Source organism: Lygodium microphyllum, chromosome 18, assembly GCF_053477565.2.
Source record: "Lygodium microphyllum isolate KBCC chromosome 18, Lygodium_microphyllum_v1.1.10, whole genome shotgun sequence".
In the NCBI taxonomy this organism is placed as follows: domain Eukaryota; kingdom Viridiplantae; phylum Streptophyta; class Polypodiopsida; order Schizaeales; family Lygodiaceae; genus Lygodium; species Lygodium microphyllum.
In genome coordinates this window covers 134,087,633-134,105,640 of record NC_141152.1, presented here as the reverse complement: position 1 = coordinate 134,105,640, position 18,008 = coordinate 134,087,633, and the positions used below count along the sequence as shown (strand labels likewise).

Sequence of the window (18,008 nt, the reverse complement as noted above, 5' to 3'; positions counted from 1 at the left end):
GGGATTGTCAAGTTGTTAAACCTTTGTGAACTATGACAAAAGTCAACATGTTTCACTCTATCTCTTGGAAGCAATCGATCTTGGGTGATGTAAGAAAAATGAACAAGGAATGTCAAAAAGTTGTCGATGCTTGTAAAGCTTTTGTTTTGAATTGCATTTGGATCTTTAGGAATGGTGTGGTGGTAGGGAGGAAAAATCCTTAAGATGATGTGACATGCATTGCTTACTATACTTTTTGGATGTGTAACAAGTAAAGTGAGTTGGATGTGGCACCTTATTCAAGCCTCATACTTGTTACTAAAGGGGCAAACTTTACTTATTGAACATTGGAAAAGTCTAGTCATGACTTGTGTATGGAATGACCCTCACAAAGACTCCCCTCTTAAGGTTTATTGAATGATGCATGACTAGCTCATCATGGTTTTTTCATTGTATGAGTAGTAAGTTCCCCATGTATAAAGTGTTTGGTAGTCTCCTTTGTGTATTAATACTTCTATGTCAATAATACATTAAACCTATCTTATTTTGTATCTAAAAAACGAGAGGGGTAAGTAGTTAGCCCTAGGGAATTTTGCTGGATTATCTCATTTCTACAAGAAGGAAAACTACTGGAATTTGGAGATTTGGCTTGAAATTGGGTTTATCGATAAGAGTAGAGTCGGAGCTTGGGCTGCGAGGGTGTGGCCAACAAACACCGATCGCATACTGGGTGCACTGAGAGGTCTAGCATGAGCAAAATGATTACAGTCGATAGTAGTTGTTTGATGTGTGCAATTGAGTCGGCTAATGGAAACGCTTGGTTACTCTTAGCGTGAGGCTAACATAGGGATTTTGACGAGTGTTTATGGTGGGGGCTTTCTAGGGTTAGGGATAGGGAGACCTGGGCCCTTGGTCGACAATGTGGGACCTGGGTATCGCACCCGGTGCTGATCGACGGCACAAAACTTAACGTACTAAAACTTCCTAAGTCAAAACGGCAGGCGGAACTTGTCGTAGGGCGGACAATGACAGTCAGCGCTGAAGAAGAGAAAGAACTTTGAAGGAAGGACTCTTGGGGACTTGGCGTGGCAACAGGCGTGTCGCGCGCCGATTGGCCGACCCCAAAAGGATCTCTGACCCGTGCCTATCTTGCCCACCAACTGGTGCGTCGTGATGATGATGATTTTTTCATTATGATTTATGATGATGATAATAATGCCCTGTTTCCTCATCTTCTTCCCCCACCCCCCTTCTCTCTCTATCTCTCTGTCTGTGTCTGTGCGCCTCTCTCCCTCTCTCTTGCGTCTCTGTCTATGTGTGCCAATTCGCCTGGACTTCCTGCTGCTTTCCACACTCTTTTCGTGCTTCCTCTGTACGAAGCCTGCACACCAACTCTCTCTTCCCCCCCCGCAAACAAAACTCTTTTCCCTCTTTCTTTCTCTCTCCTTTCCTCTGCCCTGCCTACCCCTCCTCCCCATCTTGACCTTCCTCGTCCATACTTTTCATCCCTTTCTTAAGACATTCCAAACTATTTTTTTCCAGGGTTTTATCTTCCTTCTACCTCCATCCTCCTGCATACCTGTTCTAGAGGATTGCCATTCTCTGTTGGTGGATCGCCCTTTCCTGTGAACCGTTCTTCGAGCACCTAATCGCCTGCCTCGAATTTCGTGTCGTGGCATCTCTCCGACCATTGCAGAACGCTATATTCTGCTTCAGGTAGGTTTGGTTCCATATCCACTTTTTTTTTGCGACCTTCGAAATTCTTCGGTATGGCTGGTTTCTCAGTGAGAATTCGCGCCTGTCATTATTCCGATTGTCTCATAATCAAAATCAAGGCGATTGTCGATTGAACGTGGTAGAGTTTACCTTCTTCATTACTATAATCACGGACATCTGTTCATTACATTTTTGAGCAATTCTTAGACCTAATTGTCTGTCATCAGGGCCACCGTCTCATAATCAAGTCGATTGAGAACCTCATAATCAAGTTGATTGAACGTGGTAGGGATGTTTGAACACCTAATTTCAAGGCAAAAGCAAAGCTTTTACAGATAAAATTTGGCCCTTGTGTGTGAAGAATGTGTGTGGCTCTATTTCTGAGTTAGTAAGCACTCTCAACCTGGTTTTACGCCTGTTTTCTCACATTTTTCTTCTTGCTCACCTCTTTATACACATACCCTCATGGTCGCCTGTCAAGTTTCACGAGAAGTTTTAGACAATTTCCCAGTATAATTCACAAGTACTTCTACACAAATTCCCATTTTATTCCCACATAGTGAATTATGGCAAGGGAGGGACCACATAACTAGCTAGGCTTTTTTTTTCGGGGGGGGGGGTTGTGTGTTGGGACAACATACCTAGCTAGGTGTTGTTGGGGGGACTGGCAGGCCCCTGCCCTCGACTGTGCCTAGCTAGGTATGTGATGCCTCCCAAGCAGGGGAAAACATAGGAAAATTTCAAAAACTTCTTGTGGTTGCCTCTACGTTATGGACTTTGTTAAACAGAACATGTGACATTTTGGACTTTCTTAAGGGTGTTAACTTTGTTGTGCAGACTGTATGGAGACCCCATAAGAGGCTCTTCTCCAGTTTCAGATTACAGATGGAGTTTATCTTGGTAATGACAAGGAGATGAATGGGTCTAAAGGGTGTCATAAACTTCTTGTGGTTGTTTGTATTGTCGTGGACTTTGTTAAATAGAACATATGATATTTGGACTTTCTTAAGGGTGTTAACTTTGTTGTGCGGACCGTATGGAGACCCCATAAGCAGCTCTTCTCTCATTAAGATAACATATGGATTTTATCTTGGGAATGACAAGGAGAATAGTGGGTTTGGACGGTAAGCTGATCAATTGCCACAGCACCGGGATATATCAATGCCAGTAGAAATACCAGCTCTGTGCCTTCCTCTAGACATGGACAAAGATCGAGATGTGCAGGATGCTGTAATGGCAGGCTTGGAGAAAGCGTACAGCCTACTGCACATTCTATCACAGCAGCAACAAGGGCAGCGACAATTATCAGAGGATTGCTGCTCAATAGCATCAGAAACCCTATCAGATTTCCGAAAAGCAGTGAGATTGCTGAGTAGAAAGGGGCATGCAAGGGTCAGACGAGGTCCAGCTGAATTGCAGTATGTTGCATTTGGTTGCCTTGGGCATGGGCTGATAGAAAGTTCTCATGTCCGCCTTGATTCCAGCAGCACTCCTGACACAACTTCTTTGAATTCAAGTTCTCCAGAGGTTGGCATTGCACAGGATGTGCGACAACCATTTCCTCTCCAAGGCTCATCTGAGATTCTAACTGCACATGATGCAGGACAATCGTTTCCACTTCAAGGCACTCCAGTAGTAGTAAGCAATGAAAATATGTCAATGCTGCTCCGATATCATAGTCAACATATGCAACCACAGCTAATGCATGCTCAACCTCCTTTGCACATGCAACTCCTCAATGCTTATCCAGATGACAAACAAATGTTGCATGTTCAGACTTCCTTACAGATGCAACCTTTCAACATGCATACAGATTTACAGCTGAAGTCTCCATATCTGAGAATGGAGAATTCATTAAGCTGTACTTTGAAATCTACCACAAGATCATTCTTGTCATCCCTTAGCATGGATGGCAGCGTTGGGAATGAGAAGCACTTTCAAGCTCAACGAGCTAGTGAGCAGACACCTAATTCTTCTAAGAGGAAATGTGCTTGCAAGGTGGATGAAACAGGCAGGAAGTGCAGTGGGACAGGGAGGTGCCATTGCTCCAAGAGAAGGTCAGGACCCTTTATTCTTTGAAGTAAAGCAAAAATTTCATGTACTTTTTGTAATAATTGCTCTATGCTTTATTTGTTGGTCTCTTTGACTGTGTTGAGATTTTGATTTCATTTCCTGGTTAGAGAATATCCCTGGTTAGAGTATAGCCTTCATGGATGCACACAACATGCATGTATTCATACACATAAGCACACATAGATGCATGCACAAGGACAGTTGCATGCTTCTTGTGAACATTAATGTTTGATTTTTACATTAAGAGGGGCTGTAGATGTGAGAGTTTCTATCCGACTTACCTGCACAAAACAAATAGGAAACAAAACTAATTATGATTGCTTTATATGTTGTTGCTGGCAATCACATAAGAACTGTCACTAAGAGTGACAAATGTAAAAGGACTCGTCGATTTAAGAGTTGATTTGTGATCAATGTGTATTGTCCATGTAGCCTGATATCTTGTCCATGCAAGAAATTATCATGTTTACCGAATGTTTACAAATCTTGTAGAAATGTGTGCCAGGAAATTTGAGGGTCAGCAATGCAGATTACCTGTGAAGAAATTTTGTAGTATCATTGCATCTTCTTAACCAGTGTTGAGCACATAATGATAACATGGAATGTGATTATCTCTTTTTACTGAATTTCTCATGAAAACACGTGGATATGGTGGCATCTGAGTTTTGAACTGTAGTGAGATTTTTGACAATCAATAGAGTCTAAAGGCCAAAACTCTAAAAGTACCTAACAATGAACATTGTGAGTAATTTGGAATGAATGAATCCGAATAATACAATGCTCATGCAGCAAACACACTACGCAGTGAATTAATGCTGAACATTGAACTCTTATGTCTTCAGGACCAACGCAGAGGTAATGAGTTGGAGAGTGTGTCATGCTCTGAGGGATCTCGAAATGCAGCAAGGAAGCCTCCGAAGATGTGTGGCAGCAGCAAAAATGGCAAGATGAATGTGAGTCCTTGGATTTGTGTCAAATAGGCAGAGGAGAGAGAAAATCTGCAATGCAGCAGGCTGGTGATGATGTGGCAGGCCGATGGCAGCAAAAACACACATCTGATGATGTGGCAGTCTGAACAGTAGCAGCAGATAAAAAATGCAGCCCTAGAACAAGTTGCTCACTGTAGACAAGGCTGCAATGCAGCAAATGCAGTCTAGAATAGGCCACTAGGCTGTAAATGCAGCCTTCTAAAGGAGGTAACAGTTGTCAGTAGATGTTGAAGCTAAGAATGAAACTCATGCAATAAGCCCTGTAGAAGCTCGACAATAGTAGAGGCATTCCTAGCCTTCCATGAGTGGGCAACCTTATATGGAACAGGTGTGGGATAGAGTTGGGGTTCCAACCCTTGCAAAGTAGGTTTAGGGAGTTAAGAACATGTCTCATCAAATCGGACCAAGTAGTGTAGTTAAGGCCTATTAAAATAAGTCTTAATAGTGAAGGCATACTTGGTCGATGAGGAAGAAGAATCATGAGGCATTGGATAGGTAGGGTAAGAAGGATAGTGTAAATAAGGAGGAGGTGGTGGTGGGGGATAAGGAGGAGGAGGTGGGTAGGCAAAAATAGGTTGTAAATGTCCAATGGGTGTTAACTGACGCGAAGGCATTGGAACATGAATCTTTCTATAAGGTGCTGATGGAGGTGGAGACACTAACATGAGTCGTGTCCAAATGTTGGCTGAGGCACAACAAAATGACTAGAAGATCCAGTAGGTAATGCCATGGAGGCAAATTGTGGTACTAAAACTAATATACACTTTGTAATGGTTGGGTGGAAATCCTAGGTCGTGATAAGCCCAAATGTGTGTGGTCGGAAGGACAAGCCTTCATCATGGGTACACCACTTGACTGAGTTAAAGAAGAGGTTCCAAAGGTTGTGTCCAAGTGAAATGCCCCCTTAGGATCCAACCTGTACTCGAGACACAATGCAAACCAAATTGACCATAAAAGGGATTGGACATCAGACTCATCTCATAGCCATAGAGCCAAATGGACTCACCCTTGAACCTAGGAGCTAGTAGCACTCTGCATTACGACCATGTCCCAAGGGCTAGCGTCCCATACCACTAGCCCTCATCGTTTTGGTGTACGTATGCATCGGCCAATGGGCCAAGAGTCCAAGGTGTTAAAAGTGGACGCAACAATGGAAGCATAAATAGATGTTGAAATAAACTGTTGAACACAAGGATAGAAAAGAAAAACACAGAGAAGCACTACATTGAAGAGAACTAAGAAGAATGCTTGGAAAATGGAATCCAGATACCAAACATAAGAATGATGCGTACAATAGTGAGTCATTGGCTCATAGGCATTGGCACCGGCTTTCTCTCTCCACTGAACTTGTAGTTGATGATGTGAGTGAATGAGGAGGGAGCCCGATATAAATAGGAGAGAACAATGCCAAAATAGGAGCAGGTCAGCCAGCGCAAAATGTTTCAAATAAGTTGTTAGAGTGTAGCCAATGGGCTTAGAGTCCAAGGTGTCAGAAGTGAATGCAGCAACAACGAAAGCATAAATAGATGTTGAAATAAATTGCTGAACATAACGATAGAAAAGAAAAGCACAAAAGAACATTGCAAAGACGAGAACTTAGAAGAATGCTCGAGAAATAAAATCCATATTCCAAATATGAGAATGATGTGTATAATTCTGAGTCACTGGCTTGTAAGCATTGGCATCGGCTCCCTCTCTCCACAGAACTTGTAGTTGATGATGTGAGTGAATGAGGAGGGAGCCCCGTATAAATAGTAGAGAACAATGCCAAAATAGGAGCTTGTTGGCCAACATAAAATGCCCCAAATAAGTTGTTAGAGTGCAACAAATGCGGGAGCATTTGGACAAGATTGAAAGAAAAGTGAACATGAGAGAAAGGGAGAAAGAAAAGAGACAAAAGAACGCATAAATTTGTAGCCAATGAATGCTGAAATAAAGAGGGCAGATATTCAGGGGCTGTAGACGTATCTCCTTGAGCCATCTCTCTCCCACTAGCATCTGAAAAGCCAGTGAGGAGGGCAGGCTGCCAATTGGGCCTAAATAGGAGAAAATAATGTAGTACAATAATGCAATTAGCTTGCAAAAACCGGCTGACTTGATCAAAAACCTACTGACTGCTACACAAATGAATAAAACAATCAGTGATCAGTCCTCTAGAGGTGCCATGTGGTATCATCGCCTACCTAATAAATTGTCCATATATTGTCTGCTGAAAAATGCCCATTGATTAATAGGAATAATGAATAATGCCCTTCGAGAGTATCTCCAAGAGAATTAACCATACCAATGGTAACTTGAGAAATGCTAGTCCAAGGGATGACTAATCTCTAACATAAGCATCATAAATGCTACAATAAAATGCCTAATATGCCTAGTCATGCGTGGCATAAGTCAAACTCACACATGAGCTATCGTGACTGCTAACACCCTCGCTCAAATCATGGGTGATTTGATACCAAACAATGATACAAATTACAATGATAAAGTCTAATCATAGTCCATACAACAAAGAACCACTAGAATAGAACTATGGATACTACCAAGGTGCCTCGGAGAGAACTTGATGCCGATGTTAATTGTACCAGCTCTTGAAAAAATACAGAGGAGTCATAATAGATCTTTGTGGCTGTCAACAATGACTTGCAGTAGCATACAAGACCATCCTATCAAAAATGCCTTCGAACATATGTGACCATGGATTCCCTTGCCTTTGACCAAGACTGCCGAAGTGCCTCCTCATGTGAGCTCGGCCTAGGAGCCAATCCTGTTCTTTGTCAAGTAACGGCCCATCATGAACCTGGATGTCAATCCCAACTCTAGGATTTGAACTTGCTAGACTTTAGTTGATGCGTGAAGAAAGTCCCTCTTTGGAACTTGTGCACTTGTATATTTGTATAGATGAGGCAGACCTGGCCCATTTCACCACCTTCTCGCACTCCCTCTTTGGCATTGGTGAGTCGTGAGGGATGACTACATCACCGGTACTAGAAAGCAGGGGGGGCCGCCAAACCCTTTTTGCGGTTTGATGAAGATGACCCTATCCACACCTTGGCCTTGGTTGGAGGATCCGGGTCAGAGTCTGAGGAAGAGGATGACTCAGTAGAGGAGTCGGGATCTTGCTTCTTCTTCTTCTTCCTTGAAGCTGCTAACTCTTTTCAATCCTTGTGCATATGTTCATTCTTACCATAATGATAATACTGGGCCTTTGACTTCTTCTTGTCACCCCTCTTTGAAGCTGTAAAGGCATCACTGGAAGCACCAGACTGTAATGGAAACCTTCCTTCTAAATGCAAAGACGTCTCATGCTCAAGTAGCATCGATGACACTTGTAGAAAATTGATGTGTGTCGATGACATTTGAGTCCTCAAAGCATTGGCCATTCCATCAAACTTTTTATGGAGCTTGTAGAGCACAGTCCCCGCAAGATGAGTCTCTAGAAGGGTGGATTGCACGTATCAAAGCTGGTCCTATACTTGTGTGACACGAAGTAATAAAGCTTGAAAGTATCCTTTGGCTCGAACTTCATTTGTTGGAGCTGTCTATAAAGAGTGACGGCATGTATAGGCAAAGGAGCCTTATACAACATTTGAAGCTTCGCCCAAATTGTGGGAGAAGTTCTATAGCTAGTGATTGTTGGAAGAACTTCTTTGGAGATGTGGCGAAGCAAGGTAGAATATGCAAGGCCATCATTAGTTTTCTGTGTGAGCACAATTTCTTCATAGTTGTCCTTGTCAAAATTAGTTGGAAGAGGATTAGGATGATCACAAGCTCCAGGTACAACGTACCATAACTGTTTTTTGCACAAACGAAGCTTTCATAACAGCACTCCATGTGAGATAATCAGGGCCATGTGATTTGTCATGAGTGGAATAAAAGGGCGGAGCCATTTGGAGAGGATAGGAATAGAAAATGAAGGAAAGAAGAGGAGGAGAGAGAGAGAGAGTACAGCCAAACCAAGAGCATAGATTGTACAACAGAGTGCACATGCAGTGGATATGAGCCGATCACTAAAATCTCAATGCTGAAATCAGAAAAATCTGCAAAAAACTAGCCAGAAGAGATCGCCCAGCAGCCTACCAACAGCAGATGCTGAAAACACAATTATGCTGAGTAGAAAAACAGCAGTTGTCAGCAGACTAGGGGCTGCTTGGGATAGTAGATTGAAAACCCAAGTGGAAAAAGGTAAAACACTGGCTGATGTTGCATTAACTGCAGGAAACACAGTTTTGGAAGGCTGAAAACAGCACGATTTACAGAAGCAAATAGTCAGATGATCAGTAGCTGAATTCATAGATCTGTAATCAGCAGAAATCAGCATGCAAAACGGAGATCCTGAGCTCTAATACCATGTCAAGAGTGGATGCAACAATGGAAGCATAAATAGATGTTGAAATAAACTGCTGAACACAAGGACATAAAAGAAAAACATTGCAAAGAAGAGAACTTAGAAGAATTCTCGGGACATGGATTACATATACCAAACATGAGAATGATACGTACAATAGTGAGACGCTAGCTTGTAGGCATTGGCCGTGGCTCCCTCTCTCCATAGAACTTTAGGTGATGATGTGATTGAATGAGGAGGGAGCCGGGTATAAATAGGAGAACAATGTAAATATAAGAGCAGGTTGGGTCAGCATAAAATGCCCCAAATAAGCATCATAAATGCTAAAATAAAATGCCTAATATGCCCAGTCATGCTTGGCAAAACTCAAACTCACACATGGGCTGTCTAGACTACTAACCTCGAAGTGTGCTTAGTACATCCACACTAAGTCACTTCACGACCACTCTTAACCAATGCTATTGGTGCCCATCTGTATGTCCAAGGACATAACACTTCCCCCCTTATGAATTGTTGCTGTCCTTAGTAATATCCTTAGGGATGAAGTGAGGAAAACGACTCTTTAATCAATGTGCCAACTCCCAAGTAGCCTCTGTCTCCAAGTTGTTTTTTCACTTGATCAAATACTTGGGATAAATGGTTTGGCGGGATCGTTAGTCCTAAGGTCAAGAAGCAATTCGGGTTCAAGTAGAATATACGCAATGCTACTTATCTTCTTGGTAATATATGAAAAGGACCACAATACCTTGAAGACAATTTATAGCACTTGCCGATAGTCATTGAATAAGAGTCCTTTGGGATTTTAAGGTAAACCCACATGCCTTCTTAGAGCTCTCTAAGAGTACACTGTTGGTTAGAATATGTTAGAAGTCATGTTTGTCATGTCTTGTCATCTCCTACCTGTGAGCCTCTGTTTGAGTCAAATGAGGACTCTAGGAGCTTTGACCTATTTGTCACTTGTTTTGACGCAGGAGGTATCTCATTCTAGAGCAGCCATTTCATTGCCTTTTAGTGCAGTTTCTCCTCCAATCGGGATTTTCCGAGCAGTTTCCACATTCACTAGTTTGCCTTTACATGCCGGACTTGCCAAGATTTTTGCATGCACTTGTGACATTTTTCAAGTATCAGATGCTGGTCAGACTAGCATTAAATGCTGACCAGCCCATTTTTAGGGCCTAGATTGCAGGTCGGCTAGATTTGGGGATATTTGGCTATTTATAGCCTTCCCCACTCACTCGGCCCATCATCTTCCTCCTTCCTTGGTAGGTGTACACTTCGACTCTATCATCTTCCTTCCTCTCTAGTAGTGCCATTATCATCAATGTGTGACTAGTACACCGAATAGTGATCCCAATGATAGCACACAATATCTTGGATGCAAACCAAGGACATTCGAGATCACTACATAATTGATTTGTCCCTCACTAGGGGAGTGAAGATGCAACCTTCCCCTTGAGCATCGGGTAATATTCTGGACTTTCTATACTTTGCCGAGCCTGAATGTGTTAGCAGTCATGTTTTCATGCCTTGTCATCCCCTACTTGTGAGCCTTAGTCTAAGTCAGACAAGGACTTGGCAAGTGCTCACTTCGACTCTGTCATCATCCTATGTCTTTGGTGCTGCTGACATCATCAGCTTGATCTAGTGCCCATTGACGCTGTGGTCTACGTGCAAGGATTGATCAATTCTCCTCTTGTATTCAGCATTTGTTCCTTGTTTAGTGCAAGTTTCTTTTCTTCTTTTCTTGTAGATTGTCTCTCTCCCTTCCTCTATGTTCGAGTTTCTTCTTGTGTTGCACACTCTTACACGCTATCAAAGCATGGTTTCATTGTCTAAGAGAGAGACAGAGCTGATTTCTTGCAAAGCATCCTAGACTGCCAGTTGGCCTTGCCATATCGGCATTTTGCTGAAAACACAGCTTTTTGATTCGAGGCGTGCTCTTTTCTTGTGCCAAGTACCTTTTTTGCTGTCCACTTTCTCTCCTATTGGAGGCGACAGGCTTCTACAGCAAAGACAATGTTCCTTGGTTAGGTGACAACTCTTCTCAACAAACGCACATAGTCTTTGTGCAAGCAGCAGTCTATCTCCCCCAAGCGGGCCCTCTATATGGACTTCCTTGTGATCTTGTAGCCGTTTCCTCCTGTTTTGGGGTTGTCTACCGCCAAAACATAGATTTTTTGTGGGTGTCTTACAGGGTATCAAATATATTTTATCACTAGTTCTTTGTTGACTCAGAGGATGTGGTCTCTGCTCCTTCCTTTGTGAGACGGAGAGATTTTTGTGCTCATTCACGCAACGACTGGAGGTCACCTAGCTTGTTTGTACGGGATCTCTCTCCTCCCCGTTCTCTCCATGCTTTACAAAAGGGCCATTTTGTTGGCCTTCATATGCCTTTCATGGCACCCTCTATACAGGTGCTTGTACTCCCTTCTTTGCCCAAAGAAGACTGGCTTGATGGTTCCAACCACTTGCTTTGGTCATGTAAGGTGGAGTGTATCCTTGATTAATTTGATCTTTGGGAGATTGTTACTTACCCTATTCCCCGTCCCAACTGAGGATCCCACTATTGGATCATCGATGGATTATGTGGCCTTATGGGATCGGCTTAACTCTAGAGCCGGATTTTTCCTCTCTATGAGCTTAAAGGATTCTATCCTAGTACCTGTGCGCAGGTTGTAGAATGTAGCGGAAGTGTGGATAAAACTTACTTCTTGGTACCATCATATGACATTTGCCCATCGGATTACTCTCGAGAAGAAGTTATAGATGCTCGCTGTTGACGATTCTCCTTCTAGCATTTGGGAGGATGATCTCTTTGGAGGATATGGCTATGATTCTTTTGACTCAGTTGCCATCTCCTCAGTTTGATGTCTTCTACACTAGCCTTCTTACATCGAGGGCCCGTGAAAAGCTTGTATGGGAGGAGCTTGCCCTGCTCGTTTTGGAGCATGACAAGCGCACTAAAGAGGTAGCTAGTGGATCCACCTCCACCAAAGCTTTTGTTGTAGGTTTGAGAGGGGATGAAGAAGGATGGGAAGTTAAAGGCTAATAGATAGGAGAGTTCTTCAGGTTCTGTCTTCGACTTAGAGAAGCCTAAATGTCCATATTGTGGGAAGGGGGCGCATCCAGAGGAGAAATGTTGGAAGACGTACCCTTACCTTCGTTTGGAAGCGAAGGATGGAGCTAAAACATCCGAGTCTTCAACCTCTACTCTAGCAGTTACCCATGAGTCAGTGTTCCTTCATATTGTTGAGGAGTTCAGTGGTTGCCTCATCTTCTGAGAGGACTTGGCTAGTTGATAATGGAGCTGCTAGTCATATGACTCCATGAGGTGATTTGTTGCAAGATCTATTCCCTTTTGAGGGTTCCGTCACTGCTGGTGACATTGTTTCGGTGCCTATTTGTGGTGTTGGCACTTTGCCTTTATTTCACGACCGTGCACCAAGATCCCTTTCACAGGTCCTTTATGTTTCCGACTTGCGCTTTCCACTCCTCTCAGTTTATGGCCTTACTAGGCTTGGTACCTGAGTTGTCTTCAGTGAGTAGGCCATTTGTATTGAGGATTCTTCTATAGGGGCTGTTATCGTTGTTGGGAATAAAGGCCTCGTGCCTTTTAAATGTGCTCGGGTGTGAACACACCCTTAGCACTTGTACTTACATGTATCTAAAAATCTAAAGGTACACTCGTCATTGTACTTGAAAACGTGTTCATTCTCTACTCTACTCTCTCTCACTCTCTCTGTCTCTCACTGTGTGTAACGATAGTCTATCTCAATCTCCGTGCCTAACGGGTCCCTACAAACTAGTATCAGAGCTGGCAAGGGACAGCTAAGGTGTTGCAGGAGTTTGACAAGTAGCAGTTGATAGTCGATAGATGCAGGGGAGTCGCAAGTAGACTCGTGTATTGCAGGAGTTCGACGAGTAGCAAAAGAGAGGCAGTCAACAGGAGCAACGGGGGCAGGTTGCAGGTAGGCTCATGTTTTGCAGGAGTTCGACGAGTAGTAGTTGAGAAGCAGTCGATAGGAGCAACGGGCAGTTGACGGGCTGATGAGCGTGCGACGGGCTGGGCTAGCAGGTGACGAGTTGGACAGGTCAGTTATGTGACCAAGCTGGCGACTTCACGGCATGCGACGAGACGAGCAGGCGACACGACTTTACGGCATGCGATGAGACCAGCAAGCGACACGAACTTTATGGCGGGCGACTTCACATCAGCGCGACCTGTTTTGACTTGACGGGTCAACGTCAGACGTGACGTTTTTTTTCTTCTCGCCATTTTTTTGGCAAATTCCTGGAAATTTTGTTTTTTCCTTCTTCCCTTGCCGAGCATTCGCGCACACAAGCACAGAAGGTCGGATTTGTGCAATCTTGGCCCAAAAATTTGGGGCTTCTCCAGATGGAGTATTGTCCATGCAAAATTGAGGCATCTGCGTCAGAAATCGCAGACATTGTGCGCATTTGAATTGGGAATTTCGCCATAATTATTGAAATTTTGCTCATCTAAGTGAAATTTCTCAACATTGGACACATAAAATTTGGGGCTTTTCCCAGATTTGGGGATTGTGATGCAGGACAAGCAAATTTGTCTCAGAAATTGCAGGAATTTGTGACATTTTGTCCCTGACATTTGGGGCTTTTCATGTACATGCGCAAATTGGGCTGAAATTTACCCAATTTCTTGACATTGATGCATATTGGACCTCGTGCAATTTGGGGCTTTTGCAGTTTGGGCAAACTCTGTGCAGCATTTGGGCATTTTATGTACATGTAGGTTGAATTTTGCGCAATTTGGACATCAACACTCGGTAAAATTTGGGGGTTTTGCTGAAATTGCTCTATTTTGGCAAAACCGGCCTGTCCTATGCATGACAGAGAAAATGCAGATGTGTGTTTGATGCTTTGAGCACAAAATTTTTGGGCTTTTGACTGTTCATGTCAAATTTTATGCCCGTGGATACATGTACAACAGAAATTGCAGCTGAAATTTTGGGATTCCTCATGTAATGTGATGCATATGCCCTTGGAACAGCTGTAATCAGTTGGATAATGCTTTAGCACATGGTTTGGTGCTTCTGAAAATTTAATTATAGATCTGAAATCTGTGCTTCTGCGTGGTCATTTAGTGCTGATTGGTACTTGTTTGTACCCTGGTCACTTGGGTGACAGTTTTGGGCTTGCATTTGCTGTTTTTTGGTCACATTTGGGCTGAAAGTCATGGCTGGCAGCAATGACAGCAGTAATCTGATGCACATAAAGAAGCTTGAAGGTGCACATAACTTTGCAGTTTGGTAAAAGCAATGCTACAATATCCTGTTGCAAAAGAAACAGGCAAAGCCAATCAAAACCAAAGGGGCAAAGCCCGCAGACATGGAACAGGACGATTGGGATGAGTTAAATGAGCTTGCACGCTCAACCATAGAGCTATTGATTTTGATGCCTTGCTCTTCAACATTGAAGGTTTGGATTCTGCATATGATGTATGGACTAGATTGGAAGAACTGTATGCATAAAAGGTGCTGCAAGCAAAGTGTATTGGCTGAAAAAGCTTATGGATTTGCGTATGAAAGAGGGTACAGCAATGTCTACTCACTTGAGTGAGTTTAACTCAATTTTCAGCCAGCTGGTTGCCTTGAAGCTCATGATTGATGAGGAATTTACGGCTACTTTCTTGCTTTGCACTCTACCAGAGAGTTGAGATACATTCAGGACTGCTATGAGCAATTCTAATGTAATCCTTTTGTATGCTGATGTAGAGAGTGCTCTACATATGGAAGAGATGAATCGGCAGAATAATGCATCCAGTAAGTCTTCCAGTGCTTTGTATACTAGGGGTAGATCATAGCAAAAGGGCAAATATGATGGCAAGGGACGCAATAAATCACGTGGCAAAGATGTTGAAGGCCATCATTGTGGCAAGAAGGGTCACTTTAAACGTGTCTGCTACAAATGTAAGAAAGAGAAAGGAAAAGACAAGAAGATTGATGATAGCAAGGAAGAGAAGGACAGTTAGTCTAAGAAGAGTAGTGTAAAAATTAAAGAGGTGAATGCAGTCACTCATGACAGTGACAGTGAGAGTGACGTACTTTTTGTCTCTTCACACTTTGGTGCACATGCTTTACTTGCAGATACAGATGATGACATGCATACGTGGATTCTCTATTTAGGTGCTTCCTTTCATGTCACCCCTCATCGTGAGTTGTTCTCCGCCTATACAGGGGGTCAACATGGTGTCGTCCATCTTGGGGACAACTATGCATGTGAGATTGCAGGTATTGGCAGTGTGCAGTTACAGTTTCCGCATGGCTCTGTCTTTACACTTCAGCATGTACGGCATGTACCTCAACTCAAGAAGAGCTTGATTAGCACAGGGTAGCTAGATGATGATGGTTTTTATACCACCTTTGGTGATGGAAAATGGTAGATCTGTAAGGAATCTAGGGTTATTGCTAGAGGTTGCAAGAGTGATACTTTGTATCCACTTCATGTATCTAGTGTGCGTGACCATGTTGTTGCCATGACCGAGCAACCAAGCATTTCTTTGTGGCATGGCCGGTTGGGACACATGAGTTAAACAGGAATGAAAGTGCTTTCTCATTTGGGTTACTTGCCTTGTCTTCTTTATGCTGATTTTGAGCACTGTGATCATTGTATTTGTGGAAAATATGCACAGACGCCTCATAAAAAGTCTCTTTCTTTGAAATCTTCTCCTCTAGAGTCAGTACATTCGGATGTATGCCAAATGCTAGGATTATCTTTAGGGGAAAAGAAATATTTTGTTACCTTTGTCGATGATGCTACACGGAAGGTATGGGTTTATCCCATTCGTAGCAAGGATAAAGTGCTTGATAAGTTTAAAAAATTCTTGGCATTGGCTGAAAATCAGACAGATAAGACACTTAAGTGTCTTCGCTTTGACAATGGTGGGGAATATGTGTCCAAGGCCTTTTAGGCATTTTGTGACAGCAAAGGAATAAAGAGGGAGCTCACTGCCTCTCATAATCCGCCCCAAAATGGAGTTGCAGAGCGTATGAATCGGACCAGGATAAGGTCCATACGATGCTGTCTCATGTTGGATTACCCCATGGTTTTTGGGCAGAGGCTATTATGATAGCCATTCACTTGATTAATCAGTCACCAAATAGATCTTTGGGGCGGGGGGGATAGGGGAGTTCCCCAAGAAGCGTGGTCGGGCAAGCCACCTTCATATGCTCATCTGAAAGTGTTTGGTTATGAGGCTTTTGTGCATATTCGTAAAGAAAAACGCAGCAAACTTGAACCAAAGTCTTGTAAATGCATTTTCCTAGGATATGGTGAGGAGGGTGAAATGGGGTATAGATTGTGGGATCCGGAGAAAAGGAAAGTAGTACGCAGCAATGACGTTATCTTCCGGCAAGATCGCATGCACAAACAGTCCGAAAGGATTGAGGAGGTCTGTAGGGTTGTATTTCGGAAAGAAATATCTTTTGGACATCAAAATGTACCCGTTGTACAACAGCAAATACCTATTGTAAATGAACTTGTAAATGCAGGAAATGATCAGCCAGCTATTGCCCATGAAAATGAGCCATTACATGTGCAGGAAGAGCAAGTTGTTAATGCTGATTTGCAGGCTGAAATGCCAGGACAGCATACTGAAAATAGAAATTTGCAGGAACAGCCAGTAAACAATGACCATTGGGTTAGGAAATCGTCTAGGGCTACTAGACAACTTGACAGGTTTGTTCCTGGTGCAATTAATGTGGCTGATTATGTCATGTTGACAGACTATGGTGAACCATCTTGCTTCAAGAAAGCAATGGACAGACATCACAGCAAGAAATGATATAAAGCCATGTTGTCAGAGATGGAATCTCTTGAAAAAAATGGCACTTGGGACTTGGTGCAGTTGCCTAAAGGGCAGAAAACCCTTCCATGCAAATGGGTTTACAAGATAAAGGTCACTTCTGGTTCCTCACCAAAGTACAAAGCAAGATTGGTTGCAAAGGGGTATAAGCAGGAGCATGGAAATTGACTTTGATGAGGTTTTCTCTCTTGTAGTCAAGATGACTACATTGAGAACCATTTTGGACTTGGTTGCAGTTGAGGATATGGAGCTTATACAGATGAATGTAAAGACTGCGTTGTTACATGGTGATCTGCATGAAGACATATATATGCAGCAGCTTGAAGGTTTTGTTGAACAAGGGAAATAAAAAATGGTATGTAAACTCAAAAGGAGTTTGTATGGGATGAAACAAGCACCAAGAGAATGGTATAAGTTTGATACATTCATGCAGTTCCAAGGCTTTCATAGAAGTCAAGTGGATCACTGCTTGTATACCTAAAAGGCAGCAGATGGCAGCCTGATTATCTTGGTTTTGTATATTGATGATATGCTGATTGCTGGCAAGGATACTCATGCCTTGGATTCATTGAAGCAAAGTCTTCATGGCAGCTTTGACATGAAGAATCTTGGTGATGCAAATCACATTCTTGGCATGCGAATACTCAGAGATAGATCGAAAGGCTTACTCTATCTATCTCAGCAGGAGTATATCTCCAAAGTTTTGCAGCATTTCAATATGGAGGGGGGGAAAACAATTGGGGTTCCATTGCCTCTATATATGAAACTTAGTACAGAGGACAACCCTACGTCTGATGATGAGAAGGTTGAAATGGCCAAGATACCATATGCTTCAGCTGTTGGCAGTTTGATGCATGCTATGGTTGCTACACGTCCTGACATTGCCTTTGCAGTGGGAGTGGTTAGCAGATACATGGCAAACCTTGGCAAGAAGCATTGGGATGTAGTGAAAGGTATTATGAAATACCTTAAAGGCACCAAGGAGTTGTGCATCTTCTTTGGAAAGCAGAAGGCATTTGTTGTTGGCTTTACGGATGCAGACTATGTTGGTCATGTGGACTGC

The 18,008-nt window shown here is 42.9% G+C and overlaps 1 protein-coding gene across 2 annotated transcripts in view; it reads left to right on the top strand.

The window, feature by feature from the left end:
- Positions 1 to 1,215: 1,215 nt before the first annotated feature.
- WRKY21 (WRKY DNA-binding protein 21) overlaps positions 1,216 to 18,008 on the top strand; it is a 33,059-nt gene continuing 16,266 nt past the window's right edge. Inside the window, exons 1-3 of one of the 2 annotated variants that reach the window (XM_087699261.1) lie at positions 1,216 to 1,695; positions 1,923 to 2,083; positions 2,533 to 3,752. In XM_087699261.1, the coding sequence (XP_087555387.1) occupies positions 2,857 to 3,752 (896 nt within the window). In that variant the 5' untranslated portion in view covers positions 1,216 to 1,695; positions 1,923 to 2,083; positions 2,533 to 2,856. The remainder of the gene's footprint in view (positions 1,696 to 1,922; positions 2,084 to 2,532; positions 3,753 to 18,008) is intronic. The other variant, XM_087699260.1, reaches the window with a different exon arrangement.